The 13,354-nt window shown below is 46.7% G+C and overlaps 1 protein-coding gene across 1 annotated transcript in view; it reads left to right on the forward strand.

Annotated features, from left to right (window-relative positions):
* LOC141197791 (uncharacterized) overlaps nt 1-13,354 on the forward strand; it is a 33,423-nt gene that overhangs the window by 17,164 nt on the left and 2,905 nt on the right. Inside the window, exons 7-11 of the mRNA XM_073662874.1 lie at nt 8,147-8,357; nt 8,487-8,666; nt 8,742-8,865; nt 8,949-9,046; nt 9,245-9,335. Coding sequence (XP_073518975.1) covers nt 8,147-8,357; nt 8,487-8,666; nt 8,742-8,865; nt 8,949-9,046; nt 9,245-9,335 — 704 coding nt within the window. The remainder of the gene's footprint in view (nt 1-8,146; nt 8,358-8,486; nt 8,667-8,741; nt 8,866-8,948; nt 9,047-9,244; nt 9,336-13,354) is intronic.

The raw sequence follows: 13,354 nt of genomic DNA on the forward strand, positions 1-13,354 counted from the left end.
AGTTGGCGAAGCCCAGGAACCGCTGAATGGCCTTCAACCCCTCCGGTCGGGGCCATTTCTCGATGGCAGACAGTTTCTCTGGATCCATTCGTAGGCCGGTCTGAGAAATAATGTAGCCCAAAAACGGAAGCGAGGTCTGCTCAAAGAGGCACTTCTCATATTTAGCGAAGAGGTGATTCTGCCTGAGCCTGAGCAGGACCTGACGAACGTCTCTCCGGTGAGTCTGGAGATCCGAAGAGAAGACCAAGATGTCGTCCAGGTACACCACTACGCAGGAGTAGAGAAGGTCCCGGAAGATGTCATTAACCAACTCTTGAAAGACGGCAGGAGCGTTACAGAGACCAAAGGGCATTACCAGATATTCATAGTGGCCGTCCCGGGTGTTGAATGCAGTCTTCCATTCATCCCCTTGACGGATACGGACCAGGTTGTACGCCCCACGGAGGTCCAGTTTGGTGAAGATTCTAGCCCCTCTCAGACGATCAAATAATTCTGGAATGAGCGGAAGGGGGTACTTATTCTTCACCGTGATCTGGTTAAGGCCTCTATAGTCTATACAGGGACGGAGAGAGCCGTCCTTCTTTTTTACGAAAAAGAAGCCCGCTCCCGCCGGGGAGGTAGATTTCCGGATGAATCCCCTGGCCAAATTCTCCTCAATATATTCGGACATCGACCGGGTCTCAGCAGCGGACAATGGGTAAATACGCCCACGGGGAGGCGTAGTACCGGGTAACAGGTCGATAGGACAGTCGTATGGTCTATGAGGGGGTAATGTCTCTGCCTCCTTTTTATTAAAGACATCAGCAAATGACCAATAGGGAATCGGAAGTCCAGGTAGATTAGTTGGGGTAGGAGAAGGACGGGCGGGATGAACAGGAACCAAACAAGTCTTATGACAGTCCTGTCCCCAGCGAAGGACTTCTCCGGTCTGCCAGTCAAGCACGGGTGCATGTCTCTGGAGCCAAGGTAGGCCTAGCAAGAGGGCGTGAGAGAGTCCAGGCAGAACGTGAAAAGAGATGCTCTCAGAATGCAGCATTCCCACCTGCAGAGTTATGGATTCGGTGATGAGTTGGATGGGACGTGGTAAGAGGCCCCCATCCACAGCAGCGACAGATAATGGTATAGCCAGAGGTTTGGTGGGAATGCGGTATTTTTCTACCAGGGCCTGTGAAATAAGATTCCCGGCCGCTCCAGAGTCAAGTTGGGCTAGTTCGAAATAACGATTCTCCCCGCAGATAATTGAGACTGACAGCAGCAGAGATGGAGAGGATTTATTCTTGTCTAGGTCGACCTCTCTGAGCGAACCTAGACACAGGCGTTTCCCGACCTCTCCGGGCAGGTACGGATCCGGTGCTCCTTACTGCCACAGTAGAAGCAGCTCCCCTCGGCACGGCGTAAGTCCAGACGGGTTTTGACCATCTTGGTCTGGTCGACCTGCATAGGCTCAGGAGAGTGTACCTGGGGAGAAACGGAGGGAGTGACGGGTTTCTGAAAAGTAGGAGCTAGACGTGGAAACCTCCTCTCACGGGTGACTTCTTTGGCACGCTCCTGGAACCGTAGGTCAATCCGGGTGGCAAGAGTTATTAGGTCATCGAGAGTGGTAGGAATGTCTCGACCGGCGAGTTCATCTTTAATACGGCCGGACAGACCCTCCCAGAAGACAGATACCAGAGCGTCGTTATCCCAGGCCAGCTCCGAGGCAAGGGTACAGAACCGTATGGCATATTGGCCCACGGTGAGACTTCCATGACGGAGGCGTAGCAGAGATGATGCAGATGAGGTCTTCCGTCCGGGTTCGTCGAAGACTTTACGGAAAGCCGTGAGAAAGGCAGGCAAGTCGGACACCAGGGGGTCTCCTCTCTCCCATAGAGGATTTAGCCAGGCCAGGGCCTCCCCGGTGAGATGGGACATGATGAAGGCAATTTTGGCCCGGTCGGAGTTAAACTGGTGGGACAGGAGTTCAAAGTGCAGGGTGCACTGATTTATAAAGCCCCGAGCCTGAGCGGAGTCGCCTCCGAAGCGAGGAGGTGCAGAAAGCCGGGGTCCGGGGTAGGATACCATAGTATTGGTGGGCAGCGGAGCTGCCGGATTGCGAGTCATGGCACTGGCGGTGGTTGCTGGTGGAGCAGTCAGAGTGTCCAGGCGAGAATTGACATTCCGCAGGTGACCCAGGATGGACTCCTGTTGGGACCTCTGACGGGACAGTTCATGACACAGGTCCGAGAGTGAGGGAGCTTGGGTGCCACCGGGTTCCCTGGCCCGAGCAAACTGTAACGGGTCTGGGAGGCGGAACCTCTGAGCTACTATACAAGGGGGCGGTCCTTGTAAGGGAGCGGGTGGCGACCAGGGAAGACGGGCAGGCAGTCACAGCAGGTGACCGGGACAGTCTCTGGGTGAACGGGCTGGAGGTCACGGCAAGTGACCGGGGTAGTCTCTGGATGAACGGGCAGGAGGTCACGGCAAGTGACCGGGGCAGTCTCTGGATGAACGGGCAGGAGGTCACGGCAAGTGACCGGGGCAGTCTCTCTGGGTAAAGGGTAGGTACGACCTGTGATGGCTGAGCCTCCAGGTAGGCTAGCAGGCAGATGGTAGATGTGTGCTCCCAGGTGAGCAAGCGAGAGTCTCTGGATAAACGGGTGGTCACAGCATGTGACGGCGGAGCCTCCAGGTAGGCCAACAGACAGGCAGCAGATGAGCGCTCCCAGGTGAGCGGGCAGGAGTCTCTGGAATGGCAGGTGGTCACAGCACGTGACGGCGGAGCCTCCAGGTAGGCCAACAGACAGGCAGCAGATGAGCGCTCCCAGGTGAGCGGGCAGGAGTCTCTGGAATGGCAGGTGGTCACAGCACGTAACGGCGGAGCCTCCAGGTAGGCTAGCAGGCAGGTAGCAGATGTGCGCTCCCAGGTGAGCGGGCAGGAGTCTCTGGAATGGCAGGTGGTCACAGCACGTGACGGCAGAGCCTCCAGGTAGGCTAGCAGGCAGGCAGCAGATGTGCGCTCCCAGGTGAGCGGGCAAGCTGGTCCATAGACAGACTGACAGGAGTAGGAAGGCAGACCGTCGGACCTCAGGCTAGCAAGCAGGTAGGAGGAATGTCAGGCAGGAAACAGACAGCAAACTGGCAGGTAACTGGCAACGGGACCTGAGGGCTGAAGCAGAGTAGTGAGCAGTGCAACAACATTGCTCGGGCACCTCCATTTTGGAGGAGGTGCCTTATATATGGTGAAGTCCTCCGGCCATTGGCCGGGGACTCCTTAGGACGGCGCGCGCGGCCCCTTTAAGAGGGAGGGAGCGCGCGTGCGCCCTAAGCACAGTGGCCAGGAAGGAGCGCGCGCTGCCAGCAGAGCGGGAGGAGAGGACGTCGGAGCAGAGGGGTGAGGGGAACAGCGTCCCTGCCTAGCAGAGGGCAGGGACGCCGGCGCTACAGAACCCCTTCCTATGCTGGTGCTGAAACCTTTTCTCTTCCAGTCTTAGTGAATGCCCTCTTGTTACCGTAATATCCCTCCTTTTGAACAAATCCTGGGCAAGATCTCTATACTGTCCCCTAACATATTTGTACACATTTATTATGTCCCCCCTCAACCTTCTCTTTTCCAGGCTGAATAGTCCTAGTTTTGCCAACCTCTCTGGGTATTGCAGTCCCTCCATTCCCTTTATTAATTTTGTTGCCCTCCTTTGTACCTTTTCAAGCTCATTTATATCCTTTCTATATATTGGGGCCCATAACTGAGCACAGTATTCCAAGTGGGGTCTGACCAGTGCTTTGTACAGTGGAAGAACAATGTTCTCATCCTTTGCAGCTATACCTCTTCTGATACATCCCATTACCCTGTTTGCCCTTACAGCAGCGGCCTGACTTTGGGCACTCCAATTTAGTTTGCTATCAATCAAGATGTCCAAGTCCTTCTCCATCTCTGAATTCCCCAATGATTTCCCATTCAGTGAGTACTGGTGACTTCCATTTTTCCTTCCCATATATATGACCTTACATTTCTCCTCGTTAAACCTCATTTGCCATTTAATGCTCCACCTACCCAGCTTATCCAAATCCCTCTGTAGGTCTGCACTGTCCTCTTTTGTATTAATTGTTTTACATAACTTTGTGTCATCTGCAAATATTGATATTTTACTATTTATCCCGTTGACTATGTCGTTAATAAAGATATTAAATAACATTGGGCCTAGTACAGACCCCTGTGGTACCCCACTAGTGACGCTTACCCAATCTGAGTTTATTCCATTTATAACCACCCTCTGCCTTCTATCCTTTAGCCAGTTAGCTACCCACTTGCAGACATTTTCCCCCAGCCCCATCATTCTCATTTTGTATACCAACCTATTATGTGGCACGCTATCGAACGCTTTTGAGAAGTCGAGATACACGACATCCACTGGTTCCCCCTGATCTAATCGAGAGCTAACCTCCTCGTAGAAGTCAATCAGGTTTGTTTGGCAGGAGCGATTCCTCATGAATCCATGTTGGTTCGGGATTAAAAGATTATTAGCATCAAGATGCTCCGTAATTGCCTCTTTAATGAAGCTTTCAAAAATTTTGCCCACAACGGACGTCAGACTCACCGGGCGATAGTTTCCGGCGTCACTTTTCGCTCCCTTTTTGAATATTGGCACTACATTCGCCTGTCGCCAATCAAGTGGTACAGACCCAGTCTCAACAGAGTCCTTAAATATAAGATATAACGGTCTGTCTATCACATTACTTAGTTCCCTTAGTACCCGTGGGTGTATGCCATCAGGTCCTGGTGATTTGTTTATTTTAATGTTACTGAGGAGTTTCTGTACCTCAACTTGGGTTAGATTAGTCATACTTAGTGGAGGATTAAGCTTGTCACTTCTCATTTCTCCTGTTAGTTCTATTTCCTTTGTGAAAGTTGTCGAAAAAAAATTATTTAATAGATTAGCTTTATCCTCATCTTTCTCTATGATTTTGCCTTCTTCACTTTTTATCGGTCCAATATTATCCGATTTAATCCTTTTACTATTTATATACGTAAAGAACAGTTTGGGATTTGATCTACTTTCCCTAGCTATACGTTTCTCTGTTTCCTCCTTCGCTATTTTTATTTGTTTTTTACAGGTTCTCGTTTTTTCCTTGTAACACATTAGTGCCTCCTTACTGTTTTCCTGTTTTAATCTCTTGAATGCCTCTTTTTTGCTATTTAACGCCCCTTTTGCGTTCTTGTTCAACCATATTGGTTTCCTCTTATTTCTGGCCCTTTTATTCCCATACGGTATATACCTCTCGCACTGAGTATTCAGAATTCTTTTGAAGGTTTCCCATTTACTATTCGTATTCCTTTGATTAAGTACTTTGTCCCAGTCAATAAGTTGAATGTTTTCTTTCAGCTGATCAAACTTCGCCCTCCTAAAGTTTAATGTTTTTGTTGTTCCCTTATTGATAACCCTACTGAAGGGCATTTTGAAGTCGATAATATTATGATCGCTATTACCTAGGTGCCCCCCTATCTGTACCTCAGTTATTCTATCAGGCCTATTAGTCAATATTAAGTCCAACACGGCCTTCTCTCTCGTTGGTTCCTGCACTAGTTGGGAGAGATAATTATCCTTAATATTTGTCAAGAACCTTTTTCCTTTCTGAGATCTACAGGTTTCTGTTTCCCAGTCAATATCCGGGTAGTTGAAATCCCCCATTACAATCACTTCATTATGATTTGCTACTTTGTCTATTTGTCCTAATAGCAGATTCTCATTCTCCTCTGTTATATTTGGTGGCTTATAGCAGACCCCCAGTAATATTTTATTATTATTTTTTGCCCCCTCTATCTCTACCCACATGGACTCGACCCCTTCTTCTCCCTCTCCTATATCTTCCCTTAGTCTGGGTTTTAGACATGACTTTACATATAAGCAGACTCCTCCGCCTTTCCCCTGTTTCCGGTCCCTTCTAAATAAACTATAATCTAATAAATTTACCGCCCAGTCGTAGCTATCGTCTAGCCAAGTCTCTGTTATGCCTACGATGTCATACCTCTCCTCCGATATAAGCGCCCGCAGCTCATCCGCCTTATTGGTCAGGCTTCTTGCGTTGGTCAGCATGCAAGATAAAACTTTGGGGTTATTTAGCATCCTATTCTTCTCTAACGATCTAACTGTACTATCCCCACCCCCCCTCTCCACCCTCATTATATTCACTTCTCCCCTTCCCCCTTGCTTGCCTCACATCCCACCTATTTCCTTGTTTCCCCCCTCCCCCGTCTCTAGTTTAAAAACTCCTCCAACCTATTAGCCATCTTCTTCCCCAGCACTGCTGCACCCTCCCCATTGAGGTGCAGCCCGTCCCTACGGTAGAGCCTGTAGCCGACCGCGAAGTCAACCCAGTTCTCCATGAACCCAAACCCTTCTGCCTTACACCAACTCTTTAGCCACTTATTCACCTCCCTAACTTCCCGTTGGCGCTCCTGTGTGGCTCGCGGGATTGGTAGTATTTCTGAGAAAACTACCTTGGAGGTCCTTGCCCTAAGCTTCCTACCTAGGTCCCTGAAATCATTTTTAAGGACCCTCCATCTACCACTCACTTCTTCGCCAGCCCCACCCAGTAACCTGTCAACCCGATCCGCGATGTGCCGGACTCTAGCGCCAGGGAGGCAGCACACCGTTCGGCGATTCCGGTCTTTGTGACAGATTGCCCTATCTGTCCCCCTAATAATAGAGTCACCCACTACCAGAACCTGTCTTGCCTGCCCTACACTTCCCCCCTCCCCCTCATTACTGGAGCATACACTCCCCCGGCGGTCAGAGGATCTGTCGTGCTCCAATAATGCCGGTTCTGAACCAGCCTTCCTATACTTCTTCCCTCTATCCCTCCTAACTGTTATCCAGCTCCCTGCCTGTTCAGCCTGCACTTCCCCTCTATGCTCCACCCCCAGTATTGACCCATTGAGTGTCTGCTCGGTGAGCAGCAAACTCCGTTCCATGTTGTCGATGCTCCTCAGTATCGCTATCTGAGCACTTAGATCCAGAATTTGGGCTTCCAAGTGCACGATATGCTCACATCTCTCGCAGCAGTATGGATCCTCGAGCGGTTGCTCACGGAATGCATACATTGCGCAAGATGTACACTGCACGGCTCCGGCCAACATGGACGTCATTCTAAATATGGGGATACAGTCAGTATATATATACAAGTACAAAACACAATTATTTATATATAGGTGTATGGACGGGGATCAATTAGGGATGTGCAAGTGTATCAATTAGATATCGGCGGGGGATCAGTTAAGTATGGACGGGGGATCAATTAAGTATCAAGTATGAACGGGGGAATCAGCTAAGTAGGTCAGGTGGATTAATTAAGTAAAAAGTAAAGTAAAGAAAAATGAAATACAGTCAGCAATTCAGTCCTAAGTCCTCCCTTCCAAACTCCCTGAATACAAAGTCACTGAAAAACAAGTCACACACTTACTTTCGTTCGCACTTACGCTCCGGACACACGCAGCTCGTTCACACTCGCAAACTAAGAGATTTAGAGAGTTTTTTTTTTTTTTTTTTTTTCCTTTTCCAGCAATGCACCCTTCACCTCAATGCACTTCCAAAAAAAAAAAAAAAATTGATTATTGATACTAATAAAGATTATTGTAGTTTTACAATACGGCCTCTAGATCATCTTTCTTCGGTTTTTTGTTTGCCCTTATGCAGTATATATGATGCCCCCACACAGTGTAATGTTCCCACAGTACCGCCATCCCCCCCACACACAGTATAATATATTCCAGTGTCAGTAAATGAGACGAGAATTAGCTTTATGGAAAATGAGTCTATGAGAAACGTGTTCAGCTGCAGACTCAGAGGAAGAAACTGCTTGTTGTCTGTGGCCTAAAATATATAGGTTTTATTAGTAGAAGTCAATGAAAATAACTGAATGTTGTAAAATAATAAAAATACCATTGCTGTTAGGGTCCCCGCCAATCTCTGTATTTCCTGGTCAGCCCCAACGAACTTGTGATTATTACAGCCAATCAGCTGCTGACGCAGTGAGTAACACAGCCAGTGATTGGGAGCATGGAGGAGATGTCTGAGTCAGCAATTCAACTTATGTTCCAGTCCATACAAGACTAGAGAATACAACACCTACACCTTCTATCTCCTGATATATTTCCCCTTATTGTCTCCAGTAATTGTATTATTACACAGGATTTTTATGATGTTACATCGGCTCATCTTCTTCTCATTCGGGTCTCTACAATATCAGATGCTGTCAGTGAAGATCTTCTATATAAGAGAATTTTTCAGAATTACCCATCAAAGATGGATATGGACAGAGACAAGATGGCTGAGAGGTTATTACACCTCACCCTAGAGATCCTCTTCCGGCTTACTGGAGAGGTGAGAGATTCTGATGACGTCACATTACATCATTCTTATCTATGGGAATAACAGATGGACAGGACTGGAGAGGTGAGGACTCTGGAAATGTCTGGAGGGAGATTTATTAATGTGTCTCTCCATAACCAGGATTACACAGTAGTGAAGAAGACCTCTAGTGAGTGCCGTCAGGACCCTGTGTCTGAGGGATGGGGAAGACCTCTGTGCCCAATCACGAGGCCTCCACCTCACCCCCTGATACATGAGGACATCGATGACCAGAAGATCCTAGAACTCATCTACAAGATGATTGAGCTGCTGACTGGAGAGGTGACACTGCTGGGACATTATACAGTAACGCTATGAAGTGATTGGGGGGGATGACGATATCATTGTATGTGTCAGGTTCCTATAAGGTGTCAGGATGTCGCTGTCTATTTCTCCATGGAGGAGTGGGAGTATTTAGAAGGACACAAAGATCTGTACAAGGACGTCATGATGGAGGTTCCCCAGCCCCTCACATCACCAGGTAATAGACAGGACTAAATACACACGGCCTATAATTATCTGTATGTAAAGAATGAATTCAGTCCCTGTATGTGTTTCCTCCAGATCTATCCAGTAAGAGGACAACACCAGAGAGATGTCCCCGTCCTCTTCTTCCACAAGACTGTAAACAAGAAGACCCCAATGTTCCTCAGGATCATCAGGTAGATGGAGTGAAGGTGTCATGAGATCTCCCCTGTGATTTGTAGATGGATGTGAAGGTCTTGTGCTCAGTCTTGTTTTATCCACCAGTATTATATGTTTTATACTTGTGTAATGAGAACGGTGGAGATGGCAGGATTAGAGCTGATCATAGATGTGACCTCTCCATCTGTCTGTGACTTTTACAATATTTGTTTCAGGGTGAATATCTGACCCATATTGATACTACAGAGACATATGTGAAGGGTGATGAGCGGTGTAAAGAGGAGATTCCTACATATGACTATCCAGGTGAGTAGTAACCACTAAATGCTGATAAGTCACAGATTCTTCTCAGTCACCGGCTGTGGCTGCTTTATGGGTGATGTAGACCGGCTGTATCACAATCGTGTGATCACCATTTCCCTCTAGACCACAACATATTTTAACACCCAAAACTGTCCAAATGACTTTGGGCATTAAAAGCCCTTTTCTATAGAACTTACAACCTGGAGGATCCACGTACCCACTGTGATTAGGAGACGTTGACCCTTGCCTGCCCAGATCTGTAAACTACAAAGCCAAATGTCAGCGTATTGTGATCGACTCACTCAGCTTCTTAAAGAGGCAGACACAGGAACAGTTTCTATTTAAAGTACGGCTGTTACCTCCAGGCCCACCCCACAAATACTCTAAAGGCTGCGAATTTTATCCTATGACCTCCTCCCTCTCTACAGGTGTTCAATCATTCTATCACTAAAGATGGCTGATTTACCCCCTCGTGTGCTGGAACCTTTTTCCTATGTTTAATTACTGGAGCTAACAATCTCAGTGCTACACATCTCTCCTCCAGTACTTTACCAGTGACTTTGTCACATTATGTAGAATGTGCTGAGAAGTTCGAAAATCACTTGAAGAAAAATATTATAATGGACCTCTTAGGGAAAGCGGAGGGTAATGATGCTGTTGGCTTCCTAGAACCCTGATAACTTATTGGATGAATCTACCTTCTCTCCCTTCTGTGCTGCTGAATGTGCTCATATGGTCCCTACATGACCACGTCCCGTCTTTCTGGCCAAACTTCACTTTTATGATCGACAACATTAAATGTGCAGTGAGGACCAAGTGTGAATTTCTGTACAATAACAGCAGAGTTTCCCTTTATCCTGACTTTTCAATTTCTTTTAAAACCAACTAACTTCAAACAGGATTGTGATAAACTATACAGAAAACATTACACCTGTGCCATGATATCTCTCTAAGCTGTGCGTGGCTGATGGCTGTAATATACATTTATTCACGCCTGCAGGAGATGTGTTGGCTCCAGCCCTGGTTTCATGGATTCACTCCACGTCAAAAATTCCATTATGTTTTCAATCCTAAGGAATTCAGATTACTGCACAATCTCTCCTGAAATGGGGGCACTAATACTTTCTCTACTCTCCTTGTCAGGACTCAGTAGCTCCAATGGTCCACCATAAATGAGTGCAACTCCAGTTTAGTGTTGGAGCTCCCCCCTCAGACATATATTGTTGTTGGGGATGTAACATTTTTTTATTCTATGTCTATTGGTTTACAGATTTTCATTTTGTATGATTTGTGGTGGGATCGGTCGGCCTCACTTATGTTACTCAGTAACTCCTTGGTCTCTTTAAAAAGAGGTCTCCATTGCCTTTTCCAAATGCCAGATATTCAAATTTAAGACACCTCATCTCTGCACTATTATAAAAAGTTCTCTTTAAATGTCTAATATTTCTTCTTGAAGCTCATCTGACAGAAAATATTGGATTTTACGATAATTTAGAGTTTGTGGCTGCTGGTAATCTATTTACTCCAGGGAGGTTTCTCCACTAGTTACTCTTCTCATTTTTTTTTACTGATTAAGGCTAGGTGCCCACGATGCAGAAATGCTCTGGGTTTTTTCCTGAGCATTTCTGCATCTCCCTGGCAGAAAAAATGCATGCGGATTGTACATGTGGATTGTACATGCGGATTGTACATGCGTTTTTCCTGCCAGTGACAAGCGGATGTGAAGCGTTCTTCACATGCATTTCCGCATGCAGGTTGACAAGCGTTTTCCAAGCGATTTTAGCATCACTTGGAAAGTGCTTGACAACTTGGTCACACTATATAAATCCATGCAAACGACCCCAAAGAATGTAAAAAAATAGAAAAATAAATCTATACTTACCATCTGATGGCCCCTGGAGTCTTGCTTCATTCTGTCCTGGCATGCCGGCAGCTTGCGGTACACTACACTGAAGGACCTGCCAGCAAGCGAAGACAAGGAGACCGGGGGCCGTCAGAAGGTAAGTATAATATTTATTTTTTATTTTATTCTTTTTTTCACAGGTTCTATGGTACCCGGGTGTGGAGGAGAGTCTCCTCTCCTCCACACCCGGGTACCATCCGCACATTGAAACGCTTGGATTCCGCATGTACAGATGCAGTGATGCGGATTCCATGTTTTCCAATGCAAGTCAATGGCGGCGAAAACGCAGCGCTTCCGCAAAATAATTGGTAGTGCTGCGTTTTTTTCCGTAATGATAACCCGCAGCGGAAATTTCCGCAGCTTGTGCACAGCACATGCGGATTATCATTGGGCAACATGGCAGGTCTTCTACCATGCGTTTTTTAAGCGTTTCTGCAGCGTTTTTGCCACTGCAGAAAAAACGCATCGTGGGCACAGAGCCTAAGACTGTTCAGCCTAATCTTTTCAGTAGAAAATGTGATGTGTTATTGTCTATAGTCACAGTTTTCCCCATCAACCTTTAACTTCTTTAACCCATCTACATGAATCTGGACTTACACAGAGACACCTAGGCTTGGGCCTTGGTGTGACCTGTTGTTCTGTGGAGTGAGATATGAAGAATAGTCAGGTAGCCGGGTCAGAACAAGGAGGGCAGAGAAAATACAAAATCAGAAGACAAAAGAGTAGTCAGTAGTGATGCTCGGTTATTTGTTACTCGAGCAATTTTCCGGCGGTTCCCTCCCCAACCCCCCCCCCCCCATATCCTCCGTAGGGCTGGAGGGAGTCTAAAAATTGTTCAGATCTATGAAAACAGTGCTGAAATGGCATGGAAACAGCATGGGGAAGACCCCTGGAATCATCTCTGAATCCCAGGTCGCTGCTGTGAACAATGTTACCAGAGTAGTATGCCACTTTTACGGGCTGACAATAAAAAATACAAAAGCAAAGATAAAATGGATTTTCCTGGAAACAACAATTTTTAAGAAACATTCTTTCCAGGATAATGACTTCTATATAATGCAAAATAAATAACAGAAAAAATATTCCTCCACACCTTGGGCTATGTTCACACTTAGTGTTTTTGCACGTTCACATTGCCTTCAACGGTGGAAAATGCATTCACCGGTAAATGTAATTTTAACATTTTACTACCTTATCTGGCCATGTGGTGTGTAAGACATGATCAGATACATCTGTTTCATTTATGAAAGAGAGACTCTGTAAGTCCCATTTTTTTTTCAGGCCTCACTATTTATAAAGCGCCATCAGGCGGCCCTTACTATTGTTTGAGTACCCTGCGGCGGCCACTAAAGCTAGACGGCCAAGCTCTGCAAGTAAGCGCTTCCGGCCGACGGAAGCCACTGGCACCAATAGCAGCTGATTGGCGGGGTTGCCGGGTGCGGGATTATGTGGTCCAGACTCAAGACTACTGAGACTGGACCGTGTGGAAGACAGGGTGGTGCTGGAAACTGACTGGAAGCATTGTCTGCTATCAACCCAACAACCTTTTCACACTGGTCTGGCTTCAAGAGTGTTGTTCTGCAACCCCCTACAAAGTGGGGGTTTGTAGACAGGACGCTAGGTCGACATGATGTGGATGTTTGTTGTGCTACTGCAGCAGGCACAGTTTCACCTTGCCCACAGCCTTAGCCTCTGCGTGCACCATCAGCATCACATCCACTTCCCCGTCCCTTACTACGCGCCTTGCTCATTTTAAATGCAGTATAATATTTGGCAACTTCAACAAAATTTCACGATTATTAACGCAGTAAAAATCTGACCACTTCAGATGAGCAAGTTTTACTGCAATAGCAATATGCTATTGGTTAGCGGCCAAGTCAGGATGTATGTTTTCAACACACAACTGGCACATTTTAAATGGAGTATAATATTTTGCAGATTCCAAAAAATTTCAGGATCATTACGCAGTAAAATCTGACCACCACAGATGGACTTTTTCTATGCTTGCACTACATAGCAATGCTAGTCAAATCAACTAAGTGTGGCTGTATACTGTTAACAAACAAATGGAGCAGTAAAAATAGTGTAGTATATTGCTTTTCACAAAAATTAGCAGGAT

Source organism: Phyllobates terribilis, unplaced genomic scaffold (genome assembly GCF_046119375.1).
Source record: "Phyllobates terribilis strain yellow unplaced genomic scaffold, ASM4611937v1 Scaffold_88__1_contigs__length_6355796, whole genome shotgun sequence".
Taxonomy (NCBI): Eukaryota; Metazoa; Chordata; class Amphibia; order Anura; family Dendrobatidae; genus Phyllobates; species Phyllobates terribilis.